This window comes from Mixophyes fleayi, chromosome 6 (genome assembly GCF_038048845.1).
Source record: "Mixophyes fleayi isolate aMixFle1 chromosome 6, aMixFle1.hap1, whole genome shotgun sequence".
In the NCBI taxonomy this organism is placed as follows: Eukaryota; Metazoa; Chordata; class Amphibia; order Anura; family Limnodynastidae; genus Mixophyes; species Mixophyes fleayi.
The window spans coordinates 53,586,207-53,614,043 of record NC_134407.1 but is presented as its reverse complement, the minus strand read 5'-3'; the positions used below and the strand labels follow the sequence as shown (position 1 = coordinate 53,614,043).

Here is a 27,837-nt window from a genome sequence, read left to right as displayed (position 1 = left end):
TCATCTACCAATATAGCTGCAAGTCGCTGACTCATTACCAGGATAGCTGCAAGGCACTGACTATCATCATTTCCATTGGCATCCTCTCTCCATCTGCTGTTATATACGTTTCTCTATTCACCCTGCTGCCAGAGGACCGCTGTGCAAACTCCGCCTCTCTGGTAAGCATAGTCATCTGGTGAAATCCTGGGCAAGACTCCTAGTGCCCGTGACACATGTCCTGCATTATCTGGAATGACACAAGAGTTATATTTTAATTTCTATTCTGAATATACAATTTAGACATGTTACAGGAAAACAGACATTTACATACATATCAAAATGCTAATTGTACATACCCAGTAGCCATCCCTCTGGTATTTCATCACTCTTAAACCTGGCATACAGGGAGTACTAACACAGGATATAGGAGTCAGGACATGTCCAAGGGAATTCGGCCACAACACTCATTATACGTATTTTTGCATCACACACTACCTGCTCATTCAGCGAGTGGTAATGGTGGCAGTTGGTAAATACCTCTCCCCTCAGTACAGGTGGTCTCAGTGCTGTTTGAGCACAATATAAAGCTCCTACCTTTTGGCCCTCCAATAGCCTTGTGAAATCTACCTGGCTCATGCAACTGTTGCTCGTAACGGGAAATCATATACAGTAAATGTATGCAGCAATTTTTTAAAGCCATGTATCATTTGTGTCAAAGGCCGTGAAAATGTTGTCTATGGGATGCCCATCACTCTGGAGCTCGCAGACTGAAAGGAGCCTGGGCAGGGGCAGTCTGGGCTGGGGGGCAGGGGGGCATTTGCCCCTCGGACTGGTCCCATAGTGGGCTACCTTAGACTGGGACACTGGGCCACCTGCATTTTTTTCCTTTAAAATGCTCCTAATAGGCTGCTGAGTCGAGTATTGCCCCCCAGGCTAAAAATTTGACAACCCTCCCCTAAGCCTGTGGTCATAAAGCGAACAGCACACAATAATTTTTGCAGCCCAGAGACTGCATGGGATCCTGATGTATCTGACTGTAATTCTACTCTCACCTGTGCATAAAGATTTAGGACATTGCTACCACTCAGGCGAAACATCTGGGCTACTTCCTGATAAGCCAGGGAGTCCAAATTCAAACGGACCCTGAAAGAGCGAGTTATGCAGAGCCTCCGCAGAACTTGGTGGTGGTGCTCCTCCTCCTCTTCCTCCCTCCTTTCTGCCTCATGTACTACAAAAACAACATGCATTCTATAGCATGTCTGCATTGCATTGCCCACATCTGCCACCTTAACTACTCACATATAGGATTAGGTCTTAATAATTGTCATCAATTTTAGGCTACTAGAAACTGCTTTGTAACAAAGCAGTTTTGTTTTGGCTGTTTTGATAGTGTTTTAGCGGCGAATTGTAAAACCGCTGATTCATATATTTGACGGTTTGTATGTAATCAAATTAAATATTTGGAATGGCCATGTTAAACGCTTTGCTGGATGAAATTGCAGGCTTTGAGCAGTTTATCAGCAATTTTGCCTTTAATACATCTGGCGGTTTAAAACTTGCCTGTAAAAACGCCACAACTCGGCATTTTAACAAAACCACTGTGTGATACATTTAAGACTGATGTGTTCCCAATCTAAGTGTTATTTTATTGTTCCTCTCCCTTTGTTGTATGTTACAAAAATTTTCTAAAATATTATTTAACAAAATAAAATAAAAAAGAGAGGTCAGTGCAGGAGACGCTGTCTGTGGCTTATACATTTCTGGGCATTCAGTGACCACATGTAGAACATTGCAGTGGCTGCAAAAAAAATATGATCTGCCATGTCACCAACAAGTAAGAGGGAGTAACAAGCTGGAATTCCACACTTTATATGCTTCAAAGACTGTAGGAACAACATGCCATCAAGATCTACGCATTAATCCATGAGATAGGAAGAGGCAGGACATGCTACCTTACTCTAGCACAGTGGAGAATCATTTCACTTTTATGGAAGCTACTCAAACCATTTGAAATTGTAACAAATGAAGTGAGTTCAGACACTGAGAGACTGAGTCAAGTCTTTGCCTAATCCAACCACTAGAGAAACAGCTGGAGAAGCTAAAGAAGGATCTGAAAGTAAACGATTCTGCTAAGTAAGTTGTCCTTATAGATCAAGTTCTTGATTTGCTTTGCCAGAACCCAAGTGTTGCAGCATGTTTAAATTGGGTCACTACATTTTGGCAGTCAAGCTTGATCCTAGGTTTAAGTCATATGTAATGTTTTTCTTTCCAACAGGCCGGGCCCACAGATTCTGCGTTTCAGTCTCGACTTACCTTATTAATCCTGTCCCCCGCTGTTCTCCGGCATGCAGTGCCGAGATCCCTGGCCGGCACCATCTTGGTATCGGGTCTGTGTATACGTCTTTTGAAGCCTCCTATCTCCTCTCATTGGCAGATGCCCCACAGTGGTCACAGTATTTAAAGCACCCTTTTTCGTTCATTCAATTGCCAGTTCTTTTGTGTCTCTCACCCTAAACAGACGTGTTTTCCTGGCTCCCTGCTATCCTGCTTCTACCAGTTGCTATATACTGATCCAGCTTCTCTGCTGCCAGCATCTCTGGACCTCAGCATCTACTAGCCGAAGACTATTGCACCCTGTTGTTCCTATTATTGTGCCTCCAGGCATTACCGGAACTATCGTGTATCCTGCTGCGATCAGTTGCAAATTCACCTTCCAGCCAGCATCTCTGAACATCTACCTTTATTGCTGCAGATTGTAATGCCCTCTAGAGTTCGTCTCTTGCTCACCTACGGTTCTCCTCCTGGGGATTCACTCCTTCTGCCAGACACCACTACCAGTTTATATCCTCTCCTCTTCGTTTCTCCACTGGGTTTCACTTAGCAACGACTCGCAAAACTGCAACCTGCTGCACGAAAGCAGCTAAGCCCATATCCCCTTGCGGGGGTCACTGGTAAAAACCTTTCATGTCGTTAGACTTCACGCCTCCCAGTAGGTTGCACCAAACTAAGTAGACCCAAAAAAGGATTCTCTAAGAATGAACTTTGACAGTAAAAGTTTATTATGACAAATGGGGCAGCATGGTGGCTTAGTGGTTAACCCTTCTGCCTCACAGCACTGGGGTCATGAGTTCAATTCCTGAACATGGCCTTATCTGTGTGTAGTTTGTATGCTCTCCCTGTGTTTGCGTGGATTTTCTCTGGGTGCTCTGGTTTTCTCCAACACTCCAAAAACATACTGGTAGGTTAATTGCCTGCTATTAAATTAAACTTAGTCTCTCTCTGTCTGTCTGTATGTTAGGAAATTTAGACTGTAAAGGGCAGGAATTTAGACTCCAATGGGGCAGGAACTGATGTGAATGAGTTTTCTGTACAGAGCTGCGGAATTAGTGGTGCTATAAGAATAGCTGATGATGATGATGGCCAGACTTAAAAGAAATGCCCAAATATATTGACATTTCTACCACATCTCAATCATCTGATACACCTTGTATTAGTAGAATGGTGGAGGATTACTTTATTGTCCAAATTAGCATCTCAGACAGTCCCATTGAATTCTGGGAGAAAAAAAGGCAATTTGATGTCCCTTGTACTAACTAGCTATGGTGTACTTAAGCTGCGCACCCTAAGTGTGTTCTCTGAAAGAGTGTTTAATACAGTTGGGGACAGCAACCGTCATAGGAGGCTACTTCTCAAACATGTTGAAAAACCAGTGTTCATCAAAATGAACTACAAACTGTATGATGAATACCATGATTGTGGTCTATTACAAACAGAATCTCTGACATTGGATTTCAGTGGGGATGATCTAATATTGTGTGATGATGATATTCACATTAGTGATGAGAATGGTGACATTTTCAGCATTGAGGAAGATGAACACTGTTAGCCTAAAGCCCATTAGTAAATTGATAAAATTGTTATCTATTCTACAGTTCAGCAAGCAACAGCCTGAAATAAATCGAGCACTTCACAAAGGAATGCCACAAAAGTGGCATTCCCTGTTGCTGAAGTTCCTGGTTTGTTAAACTATGCATGTCCTTTTTAAACTACAACCCCAATTCTCTCTTGCACTATTTTACATTATAGGCTTTGTCCACTTTGTTCTCTCTTCTTTTCTAAAAGGACTATTGATGTCGCTGCTATATCATCATCACCATCATCACCATTTATTTATATAGCGCCACTGATTCCGCAGCGCTGTACAGAGAACTCATTCACATCAGTCCCTGCCCCATTGGAGCTTACAGTCTAAATTCCTTAATGTACACACACACACACACACACACACACACACACAGAGACTAGGGTAAATTTTTATAGCAGCCAATTAACCTACTAGTATGTTTTTGGCGTGTGGGAGGAAACCGGAGCACCCGGAGGAAACCCACGCAAACACGGGGAGAACATACAAACTCCACACAGGAGTTGGTCGGGAATTGTACTCGTGACCACAGTGCTGTGAGGCAGAAGTGCTAACCACTAAGCCTCCGTGCTGCCCATATATGTCTGATGACCTTTTTTACTGCTGATGATCTACCTCTCTACAATGTGTCACACATGCTAACATTGAATATAACCAGTCATTCCACTGTCTTTCTCAAACAACTTTACTTCTGAGTAAAACCCACCTTTGTCTACCTTCTTTTCTAAAACAACATTTGATTCAGGTGTTATCTGTCTAATAAGCTTTTATTACTACCACTCATCTACCTTTCTACAATGTGTAACACATGCTGTCTATTGTTGAAAATAACAACAAGTCCTGTAGGATGGGGACAGTGAAGCTCTTCATATATCCTTTGCTATAGTGATATTATAATTCTTGATATAATCAGGGTTTTATTATGGAAAGTTTCACTGCTAGAATATGACGGGACTTCTCATTTCCAAGAACTTGGACTGTTGCCTCTGAGGCTGGAAAAAAGACTAAATATAACTATGTTCCTCGTGTCACACATATAAAGCAAGCAATCATTTATATTTACATGTATGTTTATTAAATTTGAAAATGGTTGATAACACTTGAAATATAATTGTCAATTGTGCATTTCCGAACTTCTTCAATAAAATTGTTTATATATAAAAAAAAAATAACAACTAAGTCCATTGACTTTCTTACACCACTTCACTCCTGGTACAGTTACCTTCGTATATCTGCTTTTCTAAAATGACTATTGATGCAGCTGCAGTCTTATGAGCTTTTATTACTGCAGATGATCTAGCGCTCTACAATGTGTCACCCATGCTTTGTAATGTTGAAAATAACAAATAAGTCCACTTAACTTCTGTGTACAGCCCACCTTCGTCTATCTTGTTCTCTAAAATGACTATTGACGCTGCTATATGTCTAATGAGCTTATTACTGCTGATGATCTATCGCTCTACAATGTGTCACACATGCTAACATTGAATTTAACCAATAAGTCCATTGTCTTTCTCAAACCACTTCACTTCTGAGTACAGCCCACCTTCGTCTACCTTCTTTTCTAAAACAACAATTGATTCTGATGTTATCTTCTAATAAGCTATTATTACTGCCACTCATTTACCTCTCTACAATGTGTCACACATGCTGTCTAATGTTTAAAATAACAAATTAGTCCATTGTTTTTCTCAAATCATTTCACTTCTGGGTGAGATCCACCTTAGTCTATCTTCTTTGCTAAAATTACCTTTTATTACTGCCGCTGCTGTCCCTCTCTATGTCACACATGCATTGAGAATCAAAAATATGTTCATTGTCTTTCTCAAACCGTTTCAGTTCTGGGTGATGCCCGTCTGGTGTATCTTCTTTTCTAAAATAACCTTTACTTGCTGTCGCTGCTCTCACTCTACAATGTGCCACACATGCTGAGAATTGAGAATAACAAATACATCCATTGTCTTTCTCAAACCATTTCATTTCTGGGTGAGGCCCACCTTGGTCTATCCTCTTTTCTAAAATTACAATTTCTTTTTTTTTTTATATTTTATTACTGCTGCAGCTCTCCCTCTCTAATGTGTCAAACATTGTGTTTTAAATTTTAATGTGTTTCTCCCAACATTTCACTTCTGGTTGAGGCATACCTGGGTATATCTTATTTTCTAAAATGACCTTTTATTACTGCTGCTGCTATCCCTCTCTATGTCACACATGCTGGATAATAGTGAGAACAAAATAGGATGAATTTCTTAAACCAATTCAATTGTTGGGTTGGTCCATCTTGGGATATTGTCTTTTCTAAAATGACCATCCTATCAGCCAGTTCTCTGCCTGTATGTTTAAAAGGTGTCCATTACTTTATTAAACTGCCATCCTATCTGCCACTGTTGCAATATTATGTTTAATGGGTATCATATATTTTTTTTAAACTGTTGTGTGTTTGTGCCACTGCTCTGTCAATAGTTGTAGCCAGAGAGCTCGCTGCAGTCTTTGGTCAATATTGGTGAAAATCTTGACAATTGTGACATGGTCATCAGAAAATTGAATGTAAATGAATGTTAATGATATATATACACTAATGTAAGAAGAAAAACAGCTAACAATTATAAAAATGAAATCCAGATCCAAAATCAAAATGAAAGCACAGGAGGATTTTATTAAAAAACAAAAACATGAAGATGGCTTTAGAACTGAAACCACAAAACAGGGGTCTGCGTACATATTTACTTACTATGCAGTGGGAGTACTTTCAACTGCTTTGTAAAATCAGAGTTCAACAACTATATTACCTGGTACTTGTTTCTCTACAGCAATTGCACACAACTCAGCTGTTATCTTTTTCATAAGTCCCGGGTTAGCATAGTAGTGTAATCAAGAATTGTTGTTTACTTTTAAACACCAATAAATTGTAGATTGTGCACAGGTTTTGATGATCACTGCATATTGATAGAAAGTACTCAGTGATTAAATAGTCCTATTTAACTCCTCCTGGTCAATCAGAGATAAATATTTATGCTGTTACCTCTCTGAATGAGACATTATGACTGATTTTAAATGAGTTCAGACACTGTTTATTATTTTTTTTATTTGTCACTTGTTACAAGCCAGACAACATTTGGAGTCCTTGCTACATATGTGTCTGTAGATGGATATTGTAGACAATATGTTTATCCAATCATGGCATACTGCTCACACTTCCTTTTTGGATCCTTATTTGGTTGCAGCTCAAAGGTACAGGTCTCTTCGTTAAAGACGAACTTACAATTTCTCGGATTATAGCCAACTGGTTTGCCGTAACTAAACAAAATAAAACAATATTTACACAGAGAACATTACAAATCAGTGAATTTTATTTATTTTTTTTAAAATAAAAGGTTACCCTCATTTACAGAAGCTCTTTTTCCTCCTTCCCTTTATTACATTCTGAATAGAGCATACATGGTGGTACTAAATCTCTTCCCTTTTGGTATGGTGTCTGATTTCTCAGCTCAAACATTGCATGTTACTATGTGAGTAATGATCCCTAGCCCTGGTTAAAATACACTGCCACTTTTGTCCATGTGCACTCCGTTCAGAATGGAAAAGGAAATGGCGCTTGTTTAAACGAGTCCTTACACTTACTGGGCCGAATTGGGGTTATACAAAGTGCACGAGTAGTACAAAAGATGACTATACGTGCTTTATTACATGAATTTTTACTACAACCTGGTGGTTTTTCAGGCACCCAGCATTTAGTTGGACAGTGGGCTCATCAGGGAACAGTGTTGGTGTAACTAGGTAGTCATATATTTCATGCCTAGCACAGAGCAAAATTGCTCGAGGAAAATGTTAGTTTTTTGGGCCAGATATTTAAATGAACAAAAGTGGTTTTGACTGCACAATCTTGGAGACATGCCTTTGGTTTCGTTTCGCTTGGACTTTGGAGTTTAGTGGGTGCGCAAATACGCTGTATTTTTTTATGTTCTCGATGGAGAAATGTGCATGTATCTCAGTGTAAAGGAATAAGTGTTTCTAGGTGCAAATAAAATGTTTGATCTGCAGCCATGCATAGTAAACAGCAAAGTAATTAAAAAAATAAACCTGAAAATGTTCACACATAGAGGTCTATGCATTAATATATGCGGTGCCAGTAAATATGCATCGCTGCAAATAGCAGCAATGCATTTTAAACACCTCTGAAATGCACCATGCCAGGGCTACTCTGGGAACCCCAGCGAAGTGACCCCTTTGGTGTGACCTGTTTTTCCTATTTACCGGCAACCTAGCACTGCTAGTGAAAGGTGGATGCGCATAGCACGTCCACAGTGAGGGATCCAGCAAAGCCAGAGAGACTTCAGCTGAATCCTATAGACACGAACAGGTAACGCCTTGCAGAGACGGCGTTACCTTTCTGCGAAATGCAGAGCTTTTCACAACTTCATGCATTGCAGAGCTGAGGACTGCATCAAGAAATGATAAATGGGTTATGGCAGGAGAATTCTTTGATTTCTCCGTCCAAAAACCTTTACTGGCTGATCACAGTTTAATGCATAGACCCCATAGTTTACATACAGAAACTCTGCCTCCCCTAAATCGTTTAATTATAGGAGTGTGAAACAAGCACTTAATCAATTTAGGAAAGTTGCTTTAATGAGAGTGGTGGACCATAAGACCTTGGGGTAACCAGTGCTCAGATGTATGTGCACCTAGGTGACACAGGTTACATATCAGCAGGACTCACAAGGAGATCACACTCCCATCTTATACAGTGCAAAATCCAAAGTAAGTGTGCAAAAATAGAGCAGAAAAGGAAGCACTCTTACTTACACTTGTATGTCTTAAGTAACCCCCATTAAAAGAAGAAAATCACTAGATTTACAGTGTCCGTGTTAACACTGCTCAGCTCTCCCCATTTCAGCATGCATACTGTCCTGATTCTAAATTTCCATTGCAAACTGGGGGGGAGGATGTTGATTTGTGGGTGATGTCAAGCCCTATTGTCAGTGTGGTTGGTTGGATAATGCATGGGGCTATTTAGATCAGGGGTGTGGTCTAAAGTGTCAAAATTTCTCAAATGGGAATACTAGGAGGTATGAAACGTGTTCTAGATTGTTTATTCTTAGATTCTTGATGATATTGCATTATATTGGACCTTTACAGACAAAAAGCTAAAACGAATGAAATCCTTAACTACAAATGCTACCTTGTTCATCGCATGCACTGCATAGAGACCAAAATATATTATGAAAGAATTTCTAATACAATATTTAAAATATAGAAAGACTGATCTTACGCAGAGCAACAGGAAAATTGTCCACCTGAATCACATTCACAGTCCATACAATCCTCTGTCCTCCATTTGCTTCCAAGTTCATATACTTGTCCTTCATAGAGACATCCTGGAAACAAGTGAAATATATTAACAATAACAGGGAAATAATTCACACACACAAATTCCTGAGAGTTGTAAATTATGTTCGAATGTTGATATCATCTCATATCATCAGTCAAAGCAGAGACTCAATGTGGTGCTTTTCCAATTGATCTAATTTTCAACAGGTGAAAGGTACCTGTTAGCAAAGTGAAGTGATTTTTAATGCAACTATACTTTGCATGCCTGTGTCAACTCCTGTCTTGTTAATTGCACACTGTGCCCTGGGTGAAGATGACTCTGCTAGATTCGGGGGGAGGCATGGCAATCTCCAGAGATAGGTGCCTGAATATTTGCACCCAGAGATAGACAGGGGGCTACACTTTTACCATATGAAACTTCCTTGTTTGTCTTATAACGCCCTAACATTTTTTATACACATTATTTGCTGTTAACTAGCCTATCCTTATATCTGTAAAACATTTCACTGTTCAAATTACCCCTTATCAGAGACAGAGGGTTATTTATTAAATATCAAACAAATAATAAAGAGCGCACGTTTCTGATGAAACCACAATACATGTGGAGAAACGCGTAAGTTCTCTGATTGCAAAAAGAAGGACCAACCAAAGAATCTGGCTTATGGTACAATCTGGCTAAGGTCGCTAATTTAAATAGTTTGGATCTAAATCATCTTGAACTGCTACTAGGAACAGGTTTGTGGTGGGTAAGAAACCGCTGGGCAGCCGGCATTGTTATTGTGGGGGTTGAAGAGGGATCATTAGTCAGCTGTAGCCAGCAGGATGAGAGACCGCCGACACAAACTGCCTGTGTCCTACTTCCATATTAAAACGGAGCAGAGATTTGTCGTATATCCTGATACAGACAAATCTTTTGACATTCTTCCATTTTACCTGCTTTCTAATATCTGTTGGAGCCCATATTGATTTAAAACATGTGCATGAATTACCCTATAAGTGCACTATAGGGTAAGAAACAGCTGGAAAGAGATTCCTAATTGTGTCCTGAAAAATGACAATCTATCTGGACTTTGCTATATATTTTGCAGAAATATGTGGTGCAATATATTTTATTCATTTGATTTTAATTAATGTTTTAATAAAATGTTTTTAATTAATAGATACATTTATGGTGGTATTTTCAATTTCTATTCTATTTCTATTTGAGTGATGTGTGCTCTTTATTATTTTGTTTGATATTTCCTTTCTTTGTAGGAATTGTTACACAACAATTTCAATTAAGCAGCAATAACTCCTATCAAGTTCTGTTTGTGGTTTTATGTAATATTTGAGTATTTGAGGTTAGTTAATAAGTCTTATTGACACAGAGTGTGGTATGTATTTTCCCCTATTGGTATCAGACAGGAGTGTGCATTATTACCCATTTATTTGGGTTAAATTGTTTACTCTGGTTATTTACTAACAAACTGCAAAAAGTACAGTTACCCACATTAAGCAATCAACAACCAACTTTTATCAATATGGATCACTTTAGTTAATAAAACCAAAACCAAATGTCTAATGGATACTAGTTTTTGCAGTTACACTTTCTTATTGAATAGGTTGGAAACTGGAGGCACTTAAGGGCCCAAGATTTGCTGTTTTAAAGGAAACTCATCAGAATAGAATAATGTTGTATGAGAAACCATGTGGCTTTTGATCTTGGCCTGATTTCTGGGGTAGGAGCCTACAGCATGATTCTGTAACACATAGATAAGAAATTGCATGTTAATTAGCACCTGGTCTTAGCCCAGGTAGGGGATGGTGTTATCATTTGATTGCATACAAAGTCAGGGGGAGTTATTCCTGATTAACAAAAGACTAGCAATGAAAACTGTCCCACTGATGAACCATGCCGTTATTTATGTATTGCAGAATACTGTAAATTGTGTTTAAATTCCAGTTTTTGATAATGCATTGTTCCCTTTGCCAACCATTAACATGTTATAATGCTGTGATTGAAAGCTCTGCTGTTTGCAAGAGGAAAAGCCTATCCTCATGACTACCTAGGAGAGACATGAACTGCACATGAGCAGCAAGTCCTTGTCCATTGGTAAAGTCTATATCTTCCTGATTGGTTGGCTCAGTGCAATCTACCCCCTCTCCCAGATTGCCCATCCTGCTCAAATCATTTCACATGTTTATTTGAATTATGGCCTATGTGGATACTGGATACTGGTTTTGGCTCTATATGAAAAGCAGATGGTCCTGAATTCTGTGTGTACATTATTTTACTCCAGTGTGTATCACCATCACCACATAGCAATCTGCAACATTTGTTATAAGGGCCACATATGAGACATAAACACTTCATTCAACAAGATCCTGCATGGCACCTATTACCTGTTGTAACCCTATGACCTACAGATAAGAACTAACACTCTAATTCACTGGATCCCAAGCGTTCTCAGTTTCTAGACACCCTTAGAGTCTCCATCATTTTTTCAAGGCACCCCTTAACCAAAAAATTACCAAGTAGTTCCCCACCTTGCATGCCCAACTTACCACTGGCCCTGGCCAAGGCACCCCTGGGAGATCACTGCGGCACCACTAGGAGCCATGATGCACAGTTTGGGAGCTGCTGCTTTAAACCATTTCCCTGGTGTCCTGTGTTTAACCCAGCATCCTGACTCAAGACTCTGCCTGTTACACTGGAGTCCTGATTCTAAGTAAGTGGTCAGGAGGAACCAGCCACAGTCACAAACAAAGAGGTGCTGCTGAAGCTATACATAATACCCAGACTTAAATGGGTTCCAGAGCCGGTAAAGGAGTCTGATGGGGCAGTGACTACTCTCCTAGAACTGGTGCACAATTTGTCATACACGTTTGATGAGAGTCCGGCGGTTAGATAATCTGAGTAGGTGTGGCCAGTAACAGCAGGTGAGAGGAATCCCCAGATGAAACCATTAAAGCACTGCTAATCAGTGAAGACAGGGTGGCAGTCTAGGTCCATCCTGCCACAGCATTATTATTATTATAATTGTATTGTTTATAAACTATATATAGTGCCACCAATTGCACAGCACGGAACAGACAATATTTGACAATATTTGTCCCTGACCCGTTAGAGCTTATAGTCTAAAACCCCTAGCACACACTAGGCTTAATTTGAATAAAATAAAGATTACAGTGGTACAGGAAGCAATTTTGATTTGTATTATATTATTCAATAGACATAAGATTTCACTACAATTTAGAAAAATTCCAACTGGCTGCATACACTTTCCAGCAATAATTTGCCCATTTATTTGTCATTGTTGATGAATTCTGACTTACCCTCTGGAGGATCCTCACCCATTATGACCTCTTTAGGTTCACCATGGAAGCAAAATGCATTGCACACAGCCGCAAAGAACCCAGCAAAAACAACAACCGCCACAAAATATTTCTGTAATTCATGTAAGAACAAAAAGAGACATAGTTATCAAATTTAAAAAAAGATAATTTTAATGACTGTACGCGTCTGACCTCAGTTTTCAATAATTATGTTTTGTGGAATTACTGTTTAAGAAATATAATAAGAAATAAACATCCTCATTACCATAAAAAAGTTAGCTACTGCTTTTATTTGCTGTTTTACATTTTCCATATGAACAGCTTTTGTTGCTGCTAAATAAATCAAGTTTATTGGACTTCTACATCTGCACTTAGTTGCTGACACAGTATGAGGATTTGGTGATCCCTTCCTATAATAGATCTTTGGCTCAATATGTTAAAAAATACACAGTCAATAAAATAGGTGCTTCTATTACAAATATGAAGACAAATTATTTTTATAATGAGTTTATATTATCTGTATTAGTTCAGCGATTGCAATTAATATGTGATCCCATGTGACATAACTCTACATTACTATTTATTTAAGAATAAATGCATGCATTTTTCTGCTGAGTCTTCAAGAAATATTTACTGTGTTGATGTTTTAAAGGACTACTAAACCCCAATTATATGAAACTTGAAGGTACTATAGATAGTTCAATTACAAAGTTAGCGCTTACTAGGGTGTGAGTTACAGAATACCATGCCCCTTGCTTGATGCCTTGAGGGGCATAGCTAGAATGCTGGTGGGACAGTAGTGTTTCAAAAGATTAACTCAGAGTCCCAAGTCCTGGGTTCCAAGTTTAAATTCATGTCTAATACCTCTCCGACTCTCACCTGTCCAAGTGATGTGAAGTGCACTCAACTGTCACATAAGTCTGAGTTCAGTTTTTTGTGATTGCTGCTAAGACGAAGTGCATAGTCAGGGCAGTAGGCAGCTTACCTGTTCTGCATGTGAGTCGGGTGGTGTGTGCACGGGAGCTCACTCTGAGAGGTACCTGATAGATACGAGACTGTACTTGCTAAAGTCCCAAGTGTAACCAAGAATGGAGTGAGGTAAGCCGGTACCTGGAGGTGTGAGTACACATCTGTATATGAGTAGAGGAGTGAGAGACATAGAGTGACAGTCTCACTATATGAGAGTGTTGACTCCTATGCCTGGTCAAACTACTGCCAACTGTATGCAACTAATTGAACTGTGTGAGAGAGTAAAGTTGGTAGATGTAAATAAAGATCTACCTTATTTATTTTCATCAAAAAAGATGGCCTGGTGCCCATTCAGTTCAACACTGATACCTGTACACTACTACACTTGCTATATCTGTACTTTACAGTTACTAAACATAGGAGCCTAAGGTGGAAAAGATTGAGCTACAGCCAGGTGGTTGACCTGAGGGTACTACAGAGGTAGGTGTGATGGGAAAATGCACCACCACCTACCAGACAAATAGGTAGTTGCCAAAAGTATTTTCATAGAGCACCTCCTAACTTCATTCAAAACCCTCCCGCCTCTTTTGAACAGTGCCCTAATGCGGTCTGATGCAGGACAAAAAGCTTAACTTTCTATGACAACATAGACCCCAGAGTCAGGATCTAGTTTTCTTGATTAGATCCTAAAGCCTCCTGGACAACTTATCCAAAAAGAACTCTATATTTCTAGCAACATTGCCATCTAGTATATCTCAACCAAGTAACAGTCCTTGTACTTATAAGACTACATAAAAACTTTGTTTTATTAGTTTGTGGTTGCAAATGTAAGTTTGATCACACTGATAAAGTCAATTGATGTTGCCTTAAGTCTTTTTGTGACATCTGTATTTAATGTGGTGCACTCATAAACTTGTATCAGCATGTGCCTAGTAGGTAAAGATTGTTTTCAGCTTTTTTAATTGAATTTCATGTGTAATTGTATTTTGTATACATGTCTGTATTTAATTATATTCTACATGGTAAATTTGTCTATCACATTTATTAATAGCATTATCGGGACACACTTCTCTCTTAAGTATATGACAATTTTTGTATAAACTAATTTTGCATTTACTATTAACACTGTCCAGCCACATCTCTACTCTCTCCCCATTCTTTCTCTATGCTATTATGGGGTATATACACATGTGTTACTCCTGATGTAAACCTGGAGTGTATGCTAGTGTCATAGACTGGACTTACCTTGAGATGCCTATGACTAAGCTATGTGCTTTCTCATGTATGCTCTTTTCCTGCCTACGATTGGGGCACAAATGTCCAACTTACATGAGCACCCAGATGTTAAAATGAATGTGTACTTCCTGCCACTCTGTAGAAGACTGGTTTGTCTAACACTGATATTAGTGATAGCCTGTAACATACATTGAAGCTGAGAACAGCAATTACTAATAGGGGAGCTGTTAGTGTCAGAGGGTGAGATGTAGCACTAATGATATACAGTAGATCCAGAGCCTGTCTATTTACTATTGGAAAGGATTAAGCTCCTCTAGTTAGTGATGTCTGTGTTTCTTGTCTAGATGCCATGTGTCTTTTTCTATCTGTGTAACTACCTGTCTGTCTGGCCCTGACTTTGTCTGTTGGTCTTACTGTGCTATGTCTTGGTCTATCTGAGTGTTTGGTCTTTTTCAACCTGTAGTTGTGTCCTATTTTCTCTCTCTCCCCATGCTATGGCTGTTTGTCTCAAGGTCTGCCTTTAATTTTTGTCTGTCTGACTGACACCTTATATACACAGAAACAATGGGTTGCCACAAGCAGGCTCACTCTTCTGTCTCCAAGCCTGCGGTACACATGTTAATCTGTAATGCAGGTGTCCTAAGGCGAGCTCAGGGAGGACAGAAACCTCCCGTGGAGCAGAAGTGGTAGATTCAATTATCAGTGAAGTCTATTGAGATTTCTGTGGCCAAAATTGCTAATTTATGCTCAAACCTCATAGAGGTGCAAACAAAAATGAGCATGGATTTCTGTACCAGCCTGTCATTTAAGAGGTAGTATCTCAATGAAATATAGCATGTTAGTGTGCAATTGTAACATGGGGTTGTTATGTTTCTTCATTTTTTTTGTGAATCTTCCTTATTTAACCTCAAGTTTTATACTAATTTTCTGGATTTCATGAAACTTAGAGATGGTAGTGTAATGCACCTTTAGTGCATAAGTAAGGGAGATATCCTGTGGGATTGGACGTGCCACAACTGGGTCATAACAGATGGTCTGGTGAGATTGTGTGGTTTAACTTGATGCATAGGTCTACTCCATGTGGGTGAACGAACCTAAAGTGTGTTGCAGCTCATGGGTCCTCGACATAGTTATGACCATAACTATCCCTGGGTGTTCAGTTGCTGTATAGAGCCAAAATGACAGTAGTGAGCTGATAGTCAAGCATAGAGCAAGGCTGCATTTTGAGAAGGAAGCTCTGGAACCTATTCAATGCAAAGTGAGCTGTCAGGTGAAAATAATGTGAGACTGAGTTCCATGAGGGAGACTACAATATGAAAAGTAAAAGAAAAGCCAAGTGCATGGAAACTAGATATAAGAGGTCATTGCAGAGTGTAGTGAACCTGATCTGTAAGACAATCAAGTAGTGAAGGCCCGACATTGCAAACCACCAGCAGGGGAATGTGTATCAAGTCTATATCTAAAATGCTCCAGGGTAGTAGAAGGCAGAAAAGGAAAGAGACAAGGTCAGCTCTACCAAAAGAACGGAACTATACCCCTTATCTGTTATTTATCCATCACTACCTGCACCTCAATCTTCCTCTCTTCATCTGTCACTCTTCAGCTTTAGCCTGCAATTATGTCTGTCCCTATATCTCATTTTTCCCTTTGCCTCATGTTTCTTGTCTACCCCCTTATTTTATTGTACACAACATCTTCTGTCCTTCTTTGCTTCTCATGTATATTTTCTGCTCCCCTTTACATTGCTACTTATGCTTGTTTGGCTCAAATTGCCCTTGCCAACCTTTTTCTGTCTCTTCTTGTATCAACACATATTTTTTTTATTAATATCCACCTATGTTTCACTGCCTTTGTCCTTATCAGTTTTCCCTCCTTGCCCTTTCTCTGTCCCCTGCCTAATTGATTTAAATTATTTGACCCATATCTGTTTTTGTTGCGTGTTCCTGTCTCTGCTTCTCACCCTTTTTGCTTTTCTGCCTCTCCCCTTGTTTTACTCTTGCCCTAGGTGCCCTGTGTACCTGATATTAAGTGATGTATAAAGTTGACTTTGCCCTACTTGTCGCTTTTGTGAAGGGCAGAGGGTGCCCTCGACCCTTGTCCCAACCTTGTATGTACTTTTCCCTACATATTCACTAGCAGATCACTGAATGTCTCTTACTAACTAGTAACAGTATTATATTCTACAGGATACAGAAGTGGACAGTCAGTGATATGTCTAGGTGGATATGCAGTCAAAATGACAGCACCCCACCACCCAATGCCATGGTCCATTCCTACAAACAGGCATTAATTATATCCAGTAATGAACTTCTACTGTCAACACCCCTTTTAATGCTGGAAGATTCACTTTGTAACCCTGTGACAATATGTGAATTTCCTGAGACTGGGAAGAGTAGAAAGGTGGCTCCTTATTGGGTGTAATTCACCCATGTCTGCGGTAATGCTTTCCTATTGGATGGAGCAAGGTTGAGACTATAGTGATTTAGAACATTGTATTTTGTTACTGTAATTGCTGTTTTTTCCAATAGGCATGCATTGCTGGGATAGACCTGCAGTGCACTTACTTGTAAGCACAGGCAGAACCCACTTAAGCTATGTAATTGTTCAGGGTCAGCTTATTGGAATTCAGTTGCTCTTTTAGTAATGAAAGCATTGAGCATTGAGCATGGAGAGCACACTGTTTTACACACTCTATCATACAAAGCACTATATTAATTTCCCTGAGGACAGGTTGTTTTTAAATACATAATTAAAACTAACACATTTTTTTTATTATTACTTGTGATATAATTATCCATATAAGAATAGTTTCTTAAAAAAATATCCTGTTTTGCCTGGACTCTATGCCATGGATCGCTAATTTGTCTTTGCCCCAAGTTGCTAGCCAGTCTGTGTTGATATAGGGTGCCTGCTAATTAGGGAAAGTAAAGCAAAAAAAATGAGTAATTTTGCAGATTGGCAAACCCATGTTGCATTGAAGGGGAAGCTAAAATTAAAATGCGGGGACAGATTTATAGTTGGGGAAGGGCATGTCCTAGATCAACTTTAAATTTGAGTGTAAAAATAAAGCTATCAGGTATTTCTGTGCTACATGAAAAAACAGCCAGTATTTAACTGATGTGTAAAATAAATAAACTAATATGCACCCCTTGCATTGTAATATGGTTTTGTCCAGGAGAAAACATTTTTTTACCTTACTTTCCTTAATGAATCAGGCCCAGTGTGTCTGAAGCACTGCTGTATAATTTGCTGGGCATGTGTTTAAGGATGGGCAGGAAGTAGTTGGTGTTGGCATTCTGCGATGGATGATACCATAGGTGTGCAGCAGGAGGTCTCATAGATAAAGCATCACCTCAGAAGTTACCTTATATTCAGACAGAACGAGTCTTGAGATGTATATCTTCTTTATATAGTACTAAGTACCAGGATCAGTATAACAACAGCTTTCAGTAATAGCTTCTTAACATAACATATCAGTAATATGAGCTGCTCAGCTCACCTCCTTTTCCCGGAGAGTCTCTTCTAGAACACAGAGAGTTGAGACAGGAAAAATACAAACAAGTACATGCATATACACCAGACAAACAATACACCTCTGTATGAATACAGCGCCATCTGCTGACCCTCCATGATAACTACATGCATATAAACAAACCCATAGTTTGTTGTTCATATTTCAACACCCCTTCTCAACAGACTGGGTTTCTTCAGTTAGACCCATCTTTGACATAAGTCTCCAATGTCTCTCTCTGACAAGAGGCTTAGTCAGGATATCAGCTGTCATATCTTCTGTTGGGCAATAGTTCAACTCTATAAGACCTTGTTCCTGTAGATCCCTCAGGAAGTGATGCTTGACATCAATGTGCTTGGTTCTTGGGTTCACTCTTTCTGTTTGCGCTAATGCAAGGCATCCTTGATTATCCTCATATATCTTGATAGGTTCTTCTTGAGGCATTCCTAGGTCTGATAGTAGTTGCATTAACCATACCACTTCTTGACAGGCGTGAACTGCCACGATATATTCAGCCTCTGTAGAAGATAGTGCCATGGAAGACTGCTTCTTGCTTGTCCAGCTGATTAATCCTTCTCCGATAGAGAATAGATATCCACTTGTGGATTTTCTGTCACTTGTGTCTCCAGCCCAATCTGCGTCAACATATCCTGTTAACTTGTGACTTGTGCTTGCTGAGAGCTTAAGCTTCTTGTTAATCGTTCCCTTTAAGTAACGAATTACCCTCTTAACTGCATTCCAATCCATCTTGGTTGGTTTAGAAACTTTTCTGCTTAAAATCCCGACTGCTGTGGAGATATCTGGTCTGGTGACGGTTCCAATATATAGCAATTTTCCTATGGCCTTTCTGTATAGATGGTTATCCTGTAACAGGTTGCTCTGATCATTTGGTTCCTTTACATAACTTGTCTCCATAGGAGTGCTTGCTGTCTTTGCTTCCTGTATACCAAATTCTTCAATGGTTTCCTGAATTTTGTATTTCTGACTAAGTGTGAATGTTCCATCATCTTCTCTTGAGATTTGCATTCCCAAGTAATGTGTTATGTGGCCGAGGTCTTTTGTTTCAAACTGACGGTTTAGTTCTTGTAGCAATTCAATTTCGTCCCCTTCTTGTTCAAAACAAACTAGCAAATCGTCCACGTAGATCAATACATAGAACCATCTTTCCTCTGCCAACTTTGTATAAAGACATGGGTCTGCTTTACTTCTGACGAATCCCTTCTCTGTCAGAACTCCATTTATCTTTGTATTCCATGCTCTTGCTGCTTGTTTAAGACCATATATACTCTTGTTAAGCTTACATACATGATCTGGGTTTTGAGAATTCACAAAGCCTGGTGGTTGTTCCATGTATATATCTTCCTTTAGTTCACCATGTAGGAAAGCCGTCTTTACATCGAAATGTTTCACTTGCATACCTTTTATGGCTGCTGTTAGGAGTAAGGTTCTAATGGTAGTGTGCTTCACAACTGGAGCAAACGTTTCATCATAATCTTCTCCAAATTTCTGTGAATATCCTTTAGCGACCAGTCTTGCCTTGTATCTTTCTATTTTTCCTTCAGAATCATACTTGACCTTAAAAGTCCATTTACATCCTATGGCCTTTTTGTCTACTGGTAGTCTGGTCAATGTCCATGTCTGGTTGTCTTCCATTGATTCCATTTCTTCCTTTGCGGCTCTTAACCATTTCTGTGCTTCTCTTTCTGAAAAATTGGCAATTTCTTCCCATGATGTAGGTTCTTGTATGTTAATAGCTTTTGCTTTGTAAGATAAACATGCAGGTGGTTTTCCCTTATTTTCTCTTGAAGAGCGTCTCACCCCCTCGGATGTACTCTCCCGAGTGTCGCTGGTATCTGTCTTGTGTTGTACTTCAACTTCTTGAGTGATCTCTACTTCATCTGTTTCTTTGGATTCTGTACTTTCTTCTTCAGTAGAGTCTACTGGAATTATGACATAATTTCGTGTTTCTTCTATGAATGTCACACTGTTGCTTATAATTACTTTTCCAGTTTTTGGATTTAAGATTCTGTAGCCTTTTGAATGTTCACTGTAGCCAACTAGAACGCCCTCTACTGCTCGGTTCTGCAACTTGCTTCATTTTTCAGTGGGAATGTAGACGAAGGCTCTTTGTTTGTGTAATCTTTCTGGTGGTTTGTGCTGCTCTGTCTTCCATATGGTGCAATCTTTTTTCAGGTGACCCACTTTCTTGCATCTGAAACACGCTCTTGTTTCCCTGGTGTGTGGCTTAGTGTCCACCATTTTAAGTGCTTTCTCTATGTCACTCTCAGTATTGCACTCTGCAAGCTCCTTTCTGCGTTGATACTCCTCTATAAGCCTGTTCTTCACAAAGTCTAGTGTGATTTCTGCTTCAGGTCTCATTTCTAGTGCATTTATTAGTGCACTGTATGTATCTGGTAAGCTGCACAGGAGGATAGCTACTATGTGGTTGCTTTTGATTTATTCTCCCATTGACCTGAGCTGTATGGTTATCTCTAGTAGTGCACTGATGTGTTCTTGCATTGTCTTGCCTTTGTTAAATCTCATTTGGTATAGTTTTCTTAATAGGAATAGTTTGCTGTTCAAACTTGATCCTTCATGCACCCTCTGTAATGCAATCCACATGTCTTTAGCTGTACTCTTTTGTCTTATGTGTATAAGCTGATCATCTTCCACCAGTAAACTTATGGTGGCTCTTGCCTGTTTGTCCTTCTTAATCCACTGCTGATCCTCTCCTTCAGGTCTGTCTGCACTTATGACTTCGCATAAATCATCTCTGGTTAATAGCATTTCTACTTTAAACTTCTATGTCTGATAGTTCTCATTAGAAAGCTTGCTAGCAGCTAGTCTGAGATCTGTGTAATTGGCCATAACCCTTCCTTGTATGAATCTCTCTATTCTTCTGTGGTATTAAACTTGTTTTACTCACAGTTTTCTCTCCAAGGTTCTCCTGGGTGTTTCTTGTGTAAGTTACACAGTCTGCTGTCTGTGCCTGCTGGGACTTGCAGTGCAGCTCGTGATCTGGATGCTGCTTAGGATGCACTCCTGATAACTTTATCTTGTATAGACTCCAGTCTGGGCCCATAACCTGTTGGCATTCTGCGATGGATGATACCATAGGTGTGCAGCAGGAGGTCTCATAGATAAAGAATCACCTCAGGAGTTACCTTATATTCAGACAGAACGAGTCTTGAGATGTATATCTTCTTTATATAGTACTAAGTACCAGGATCAGTATAACAACAGCTTTCAGTAATAGCTTCTTAACATAACATATCAGTAACATGAGCTGCTCAGCTCACCTCCTTTCCCGGAGAGTCTCTTCTAGAACACAGAGAGTTGAGACAGGAAAAATACAAACAAGTACATGCATATACACCAGACAAACAATACACCTCTGTATGAATACAGCGCCATCTGCTGACCCTCCATGATAACAACATGCATATAAACAAACCCATAGTTTGTTGTACATATTTCAACAGTTGGATGACCCACTTGTAAATTCTACACTGGGACCCTTTACCAATCTGTGCATTCATGCAGAGCAAGTCTGTCATTTACATCAGCTTGCTTAATTACAGAAATATTCTCCTCCTAATATGGCATCCTGCTGCAGAGGGGTGAAAAAGTCCATGATGTACAAATTTGGTAGAATAAACCCTCCAGTTATCCAGTCTTAACTTGTTCTGTAACTTAATTTACATTTTTTGCTACTTTCATTCGTACGCAAGAAGGAATATTTTATTTAATGTATTATATCAGGTCTAATAATGAATGTATTTTTCGCTATCAAAACAAACTTTAACAATCTTTCCTTGTGCTATTGACCTGGCTGTGTGTATGCATATGTGGGTGTATGTATGTATGTCTAACGTATACCTGGCACATATACTACATGTACAAAGCTGGATGCATGTTGAGATGCTTTAACTATTCTCAACATTTGTCCAACTCTGTATGAAGCCCAATATTTACAGATCACCTCTGCTAAAAGAAAGCAGAATTCTATCACATTCGCATAAAAAATAATAATATAATAATACATATTAAATACTAGTATATATATTTGGGTAATGTTTAGGATATTTAGTGACTGAAATACACTGAATTAATTAGAGAAGGGTGGGTTCGGTTTTCTATTTGGATTCCAAAACAAGGCAAAACTTCATTGTGACGTCGTCGGATCTCGGATCTCACGAGTTTTAGAATCAATAAATACCCGCCTCCACGGCGATCTAGCACCATTTGTGAGAGTTACAGAGAGGGGTTAGGTCACAGTATAGAGCAGGAATAGAGCAGTATAGAGCAGGCATTTTTCTGAATTTGCACTACAAAGTGTTTGGGGTGTCATATACCCCCTTATAAAAAAAGCTGTATTTTCTGAGTGCTGAAATTCTGATATAGCACTGTATTTTTTAGTGAGGGCCTAGCAGGGATTAAACTATATTTTTCTGAATTTGCACTGATAAGTGTAGGGTCTAATATACACCCAAAGACGAGTGCTCAATTGCTAACAGCCAAAAATGAAGAGGAAGACAAACAGGCTTGTCTGTAGAATTTGCAGGCAAATTCTACTGCGTTATATAGGTAACACCCAAAGAGTAGAGCTCCATTTCTCCATTGCTTATTGTGTTCGCTGAAATAGAAATTATAGGCCTGCCTGGCTTGGGCTAAATCTGCAGTTACATTTTATTGTACCATAGCTCACTCAGAAACAGGAGAAGTGGTAGGATTTAGTGCTGAAACATAAATTGTAATAATAGGACTGTCAGAGTTCTTCAAGTCTCCATGACATTGTATTGCGTCATAGCTCATACAGAAAGAGGAGGGGTGACATTGTTGGTGTCACTCTCCAGTCTCAGTCATGATGATACTAATCCCTCTAACTCATGTGCTAAAGCCTATGTTGAAGTGCATACTGGTTTTAAGTCAGGTAAACAAAAATGTAAATAAAAAGCTTGTACCTTTTTAAAGAAAAAAAAAACCTCTCTAAAAATGGTGAAAGTTTATTGTAGAAAAACATAAAATTGCCAAGATACCATTCTACCCAAAATATTACCAGGCATACCAGCATCAGGTAGCTCCCTTCTCTTAGTTAGATTTCAGCACAAACAATACTAATTCAGCCCCGCTGGAATCCACCATCATAGAAGTCTGTGTACTTTGATGTAATTGCTGATCATGGCCTTCCTCATGGAATTTGTAGTTCATTTTATGGCAGAGCTGTCACGATTTTTGGCCAATTCTTTTAGAGCAAATATCAAAATGTTGTGCTGACTCATCTGCATCACCACTGGGTGTCTTAGGAAAGCTACGTTTTTTCCGACAAGCAGTTGCCAGAGAAACTAAAGGAGTAGAAATCATTACAAGATGTTGATAGCTCTTGACATCCCTTACTTTTTGTGACAGATTGTCAGCTGATACACAGAGTAGCCTACTTCTAAAAAATGTGACGTACTTGGGTACATTCTGCTGCTGTTCCTGCTGGTGAAGGCGACTCACCAACCCAATGAGCTGTCACAGTCATATAATCTTTAGTTTGCCCAGTTCCGCTTGTCCCCATATTTGTGGTTAAGTGTACAGTGGGTAGAAATGCATTTTGTAGCCCATTAATTACATTTTTATGAACCTTCTGGTAGAGGTAAGGAATAGCTTTTCTATTAAAATGGTGTCGTTATGGAATTTGGTACTAGGGACAGAAGACCTCAAGTAACTGTCTAAAACCAGCTGCATTAATAGTGGACATTGGACGCAGATCTAATACTGGCATAGTCCCCATGGCGTCTGTGATCCGCTTTGCGACTGGGTGACAGCTTTCTTTCTTCCTCTAGCAAAGGATTGTTTAACAGTCACTTGTTGTAATCTATTACTAGTCTTCATCTGGGTTGAAGATCCAGCCCAGCAGCAGCAGCGGGACTAACGCTCAATAATTCTTCAGAAAAATCATGATTAGTGGAGGAGTCATCTAGAATTAGTAACTTGGATGCAGGACTAACTCCCATCACTTGTGAGGATATAGATGATGAAGGTGTTGGGGGTGTAGATTGCAGGTGCAGGGATCTAAATGAGGGAAGGGAGGTAGATGATGGTGGACTGCTTGTTGTTATTTTTTTAACATAAGTTTCTGATTTTCCAAACAGCTTTCCATGAACTCGCTTCAAATGCTGTAACAATGATAAGGATCCTAGATGGTTAAGGTCCCTACCTCTACTGAGTGTGGCTTTAAAAACGCTAAAAATGGCTAGACAACTGTTGTCAGGATTTGTGTAAAAATAATTCCACACACTCAAGAGGTGGATTATTGGTCTTATGCCCAGGCATGACAATGGTCTTTCTCTTATTACTGGAAGAACTGCTGCAATCTTTGTTTGAAAGTGTATGAAAATAATATTGTGACCTGTGAGGTGGTCAAAATTGAACGGAAATGAATGAAAATTAGTGTTAGTGAGGTTAATAATAATGTAGGTACAAAATATTGCCTAAATTATGTGATTTTAGCCCAAAAAATGTAATTTTGAAAAAAATAGCATAACAAAACCAAAACATGCAAGGGCGGTTTTGGCAAATTCAAAACCAAAACCTGAGGGTAATCCAGATCCAACACCAAAACAAAAACAAAAACAAGGGGATCATCTCTAGAATCAATGCTATTTTTGGATAATTTTATTTGGTAGCATATTACTAGCCATTTAGGCTTTTAGAGAAATGGTAATTTTGATGAAACCTCCCTCCTTTTTCATCATAAACACATAAGTTTTAGTGTTTCTCCAACTGTATGTTGATTATTATATATTTTTTTCTTGTGCTTTTATAACACTTAAATATTTATATGATATTGCATGTATGATTATATCCACACATGCAACAATTTCTCATTGCGTCTTTATTTCTGTATTGTAAACATTTGTTTCCCTCTAATAAACTGCTTTAACAAATGTGGTCTTTGAGCTTGGCAAGTTATAGTTAATATCTAACTTTGTGTTTCCAGTAGCTGTTAGGACAAGCAGAAACCGAGGAATATATTTGGAAATAGCTCAGTATTCAGGGCATATTTTTAGTTTGCAGTGGTCTACATAAATCTTTGTGAATTACCTGCAAATAAATATCTTTCCCCTGTTTTGGATCATGGTGCCATTGGTTATCAATTTGATCATGGTACATTTCTAAATATTGGGCCAATGATTCTGTTTTTGGCAAATTGATTTACAAATCTCATATAACTCATATATGCTAAAAAAAAAAAAACTATGCAAAAGACTTTTAAGATTATAAACAGTTTTGCCCATCTGTAAAGATACTCCAAATATAATTGCACTTATTAACTGAGATCAAGGTACTTTTTTGCATTCTTAAGTATTAATCACAGACAAAGCAACATCTTAGCCATTCTCTGATCTTTTATGCTGATTTAAAAGAAAGTAAGCAGTGCCCTCTTAATTGTGAGTGTGGGTTACCTTTCAGCAGATTTATCATAATTCAACACTGGTATTCGACCGCCTTTTGTAAAAATCTGGTTTATGAAATCTTTCTGATCCAGTCACAGAGCAGCATTTGTCTTAGTAAACCATGAACAATGTAGAGTAAATTGACTACTAATATTGATGGTTGTATTTGGCAATATTATTATAAGTGTGTTTAAGTAAGTCTCTGTATATTTTCAAATTTATTCTGTGCCTCATTTCGAGGGACTAAAGATATTATGCCATTGAAATATAATGTAATGCCTACCTCTCCAATTACCAATCTCCTTTCTTCCTAAATATATCTCATTGCTGCATGTGTTTTCTGTATTTCCTTCTGTTTAAACATTTATGTCTGTCTGTACGCAGACTCTTTTAACTATATTATTAGATATTTTTGGCTACATTCTGTGATTTATCACATAGGAAACAAGTCACTATCATGCTTAATGATGGAAAGCTTTTGTATGATATTTTTTGCTAAGTTTTGCTATATTATTATTGGTTTATCTACTTTAGTTAACATATCATAATATTGTATATGTAAAGATTTTATACAGTTAATTTAAATGTATCTGTCAATACTAGAATTTCATTACTATATATAGGTGTCAGAATGAACTTACCATCATGAAATGTTCTCTGCAGATATATTGAACATATTGAACCTTGGATGTGTTATTTAAACCTTGTGGTGTCCCTGTTGGGTCAATATTGAGCAAGAGCAATTGCTATACAAATTCAAAGGCCAGTATTGACGTAACTGCACCAATCTTGGCCAGGACAATTAATATTATCATTTATTGTTAACTTCTACTTGCCACCAGTCTTTTACTTTTCTGACCGGACGCGTTTCAATTTTGTTATATAATTTAATGTTTATATTTATAAAGGTATCCAGGTAAATTATATACTGATTTTTTCAGCCTAATAATTGCAATGATGTTTCTTTATTTGAACATTTGACAAATAATAAAAAAAATAACAGACAATGGCAAGAAACAGAAGATAAAGATGTGCATATTTTATAATACTATGGTGATCAACTGAAACATAAGGTAGTGGGAAAACCATTGTAGCTGATGGTGGGGAAGGTCTGTGTGGATACTGGGCAGAAGCATTTTCGGACAGTAATGGTAAAAGTATATATTGTAGTAATATTTTAATTCTAATTTATACTTTTAGTTTCTGTAGCTGTCACATACGCTCAGGGACTAATTAATGTGAAACTTAGATATTTATATTTATTATTTAGATTTTGATATTGATGTTTATTTTTTTTACAAATAAACACAATTTTTTCAACTATAAGCTCAAACATAACTCCTCATCTACTGATCAATAGAGATAACCTATATACAGGAGTGCTGCACTATGTATGTGCTGAATACAGTACAGCTGTGATTGGGAGACCCGGAAGCAGATTAAACACTTCTTGTCCAACTCTCAGCCCAGTTGAATGTAAGTATTGCAGTCAGTACTATGTGATCTACATACTGAGCTCACGTATGTTTGATGAGAACAAAAAGCCTCCCTACCACCAATGTATAAGGACAGAAATGTTTTATAGGGAAGCCAAAAATAATTGTGTCATCAGTGTTACAGGAAAGGGAATTATTAAAACTAAATATTGTGAAAATTCGTAAAAACGGTTACAAATAATCTATTAATGTAAATTTCAATCTTTACTAGCGGAGTTTATTTCCATTCACTTTCAAGCTCTAACAAAAAAGTGGCAAACAAATATAAAACTATAAATCTGGTCTTTGGGCTGGGCAAGATTACTTAGAATTTACAATAGCTGTTTTGACGCAAAACAAGTAGAAGAAAATATTACTAAGAGCAGACATTGAAAAATCGGGGCCTGATTCATTAAGGAACGTAAATCCATTTACCTGGCGTATTGTGTGTTTTTCAACTCTGCGCATGCGTGAATCTGAAACATAGGCCAGAAAGCGCAATTCATGTTCGCATGTAAATGATACTATCTACAGCTTATGATTTCATGGGTGGAACAGGGGAGATAAGGGCATGCACATAGTCAATGTGCAGTAAGGGCATGCCAAGGTTGAGCGCATTCAGCAACATCCGATTCTAGCTTCGGGCATCTC

The 27,837-nt window shown here is 38.6% G+C and overlaps 1 protein-coding gene across 2 annotated transcripts; it reads right to left on the bottom strand.

Moving 5' to 3' along the window:
* Positions 1–6,972: 6,972 nt before the first annotated feature.
* On the bottom strand, positions 6,973–26,373 carry LOC142161192 (beta-microseminoprotein-like). Of its 2 annotated transcripts, none has more exons than XM_075216559.1 (4): positions 26,353–26,373; positions 12,551–12,662; positions 9,177–9,282; positions 6,973–7,201 (listed from the first exon to the last, which is right to left on the bottom strand). In XM_075216559.1, exons 1-4 carry the CDS (start codon positions 26,356–26,358, stop codon positions 7,072–7,074), a joined length of 354 nt encoding a protein of 117 aa, XP_075072660.1. In that variant the 5' UTR covers positions 26,359–26,373; the 3' UTR covers positions 6,973–7,071. The 2 variants fall into 2 exon arrangements, with proteins under 2 accessions (XP_075072660.1, XP_075072659.1); XM_075216558.1 differs by lacking the exon at positions 26,353–26,373 and adding an exon at positions 18,255–18,341.
* Between the last annotated feature and the right edge of the window lie 1,464 nt (positions 26,374–27,837).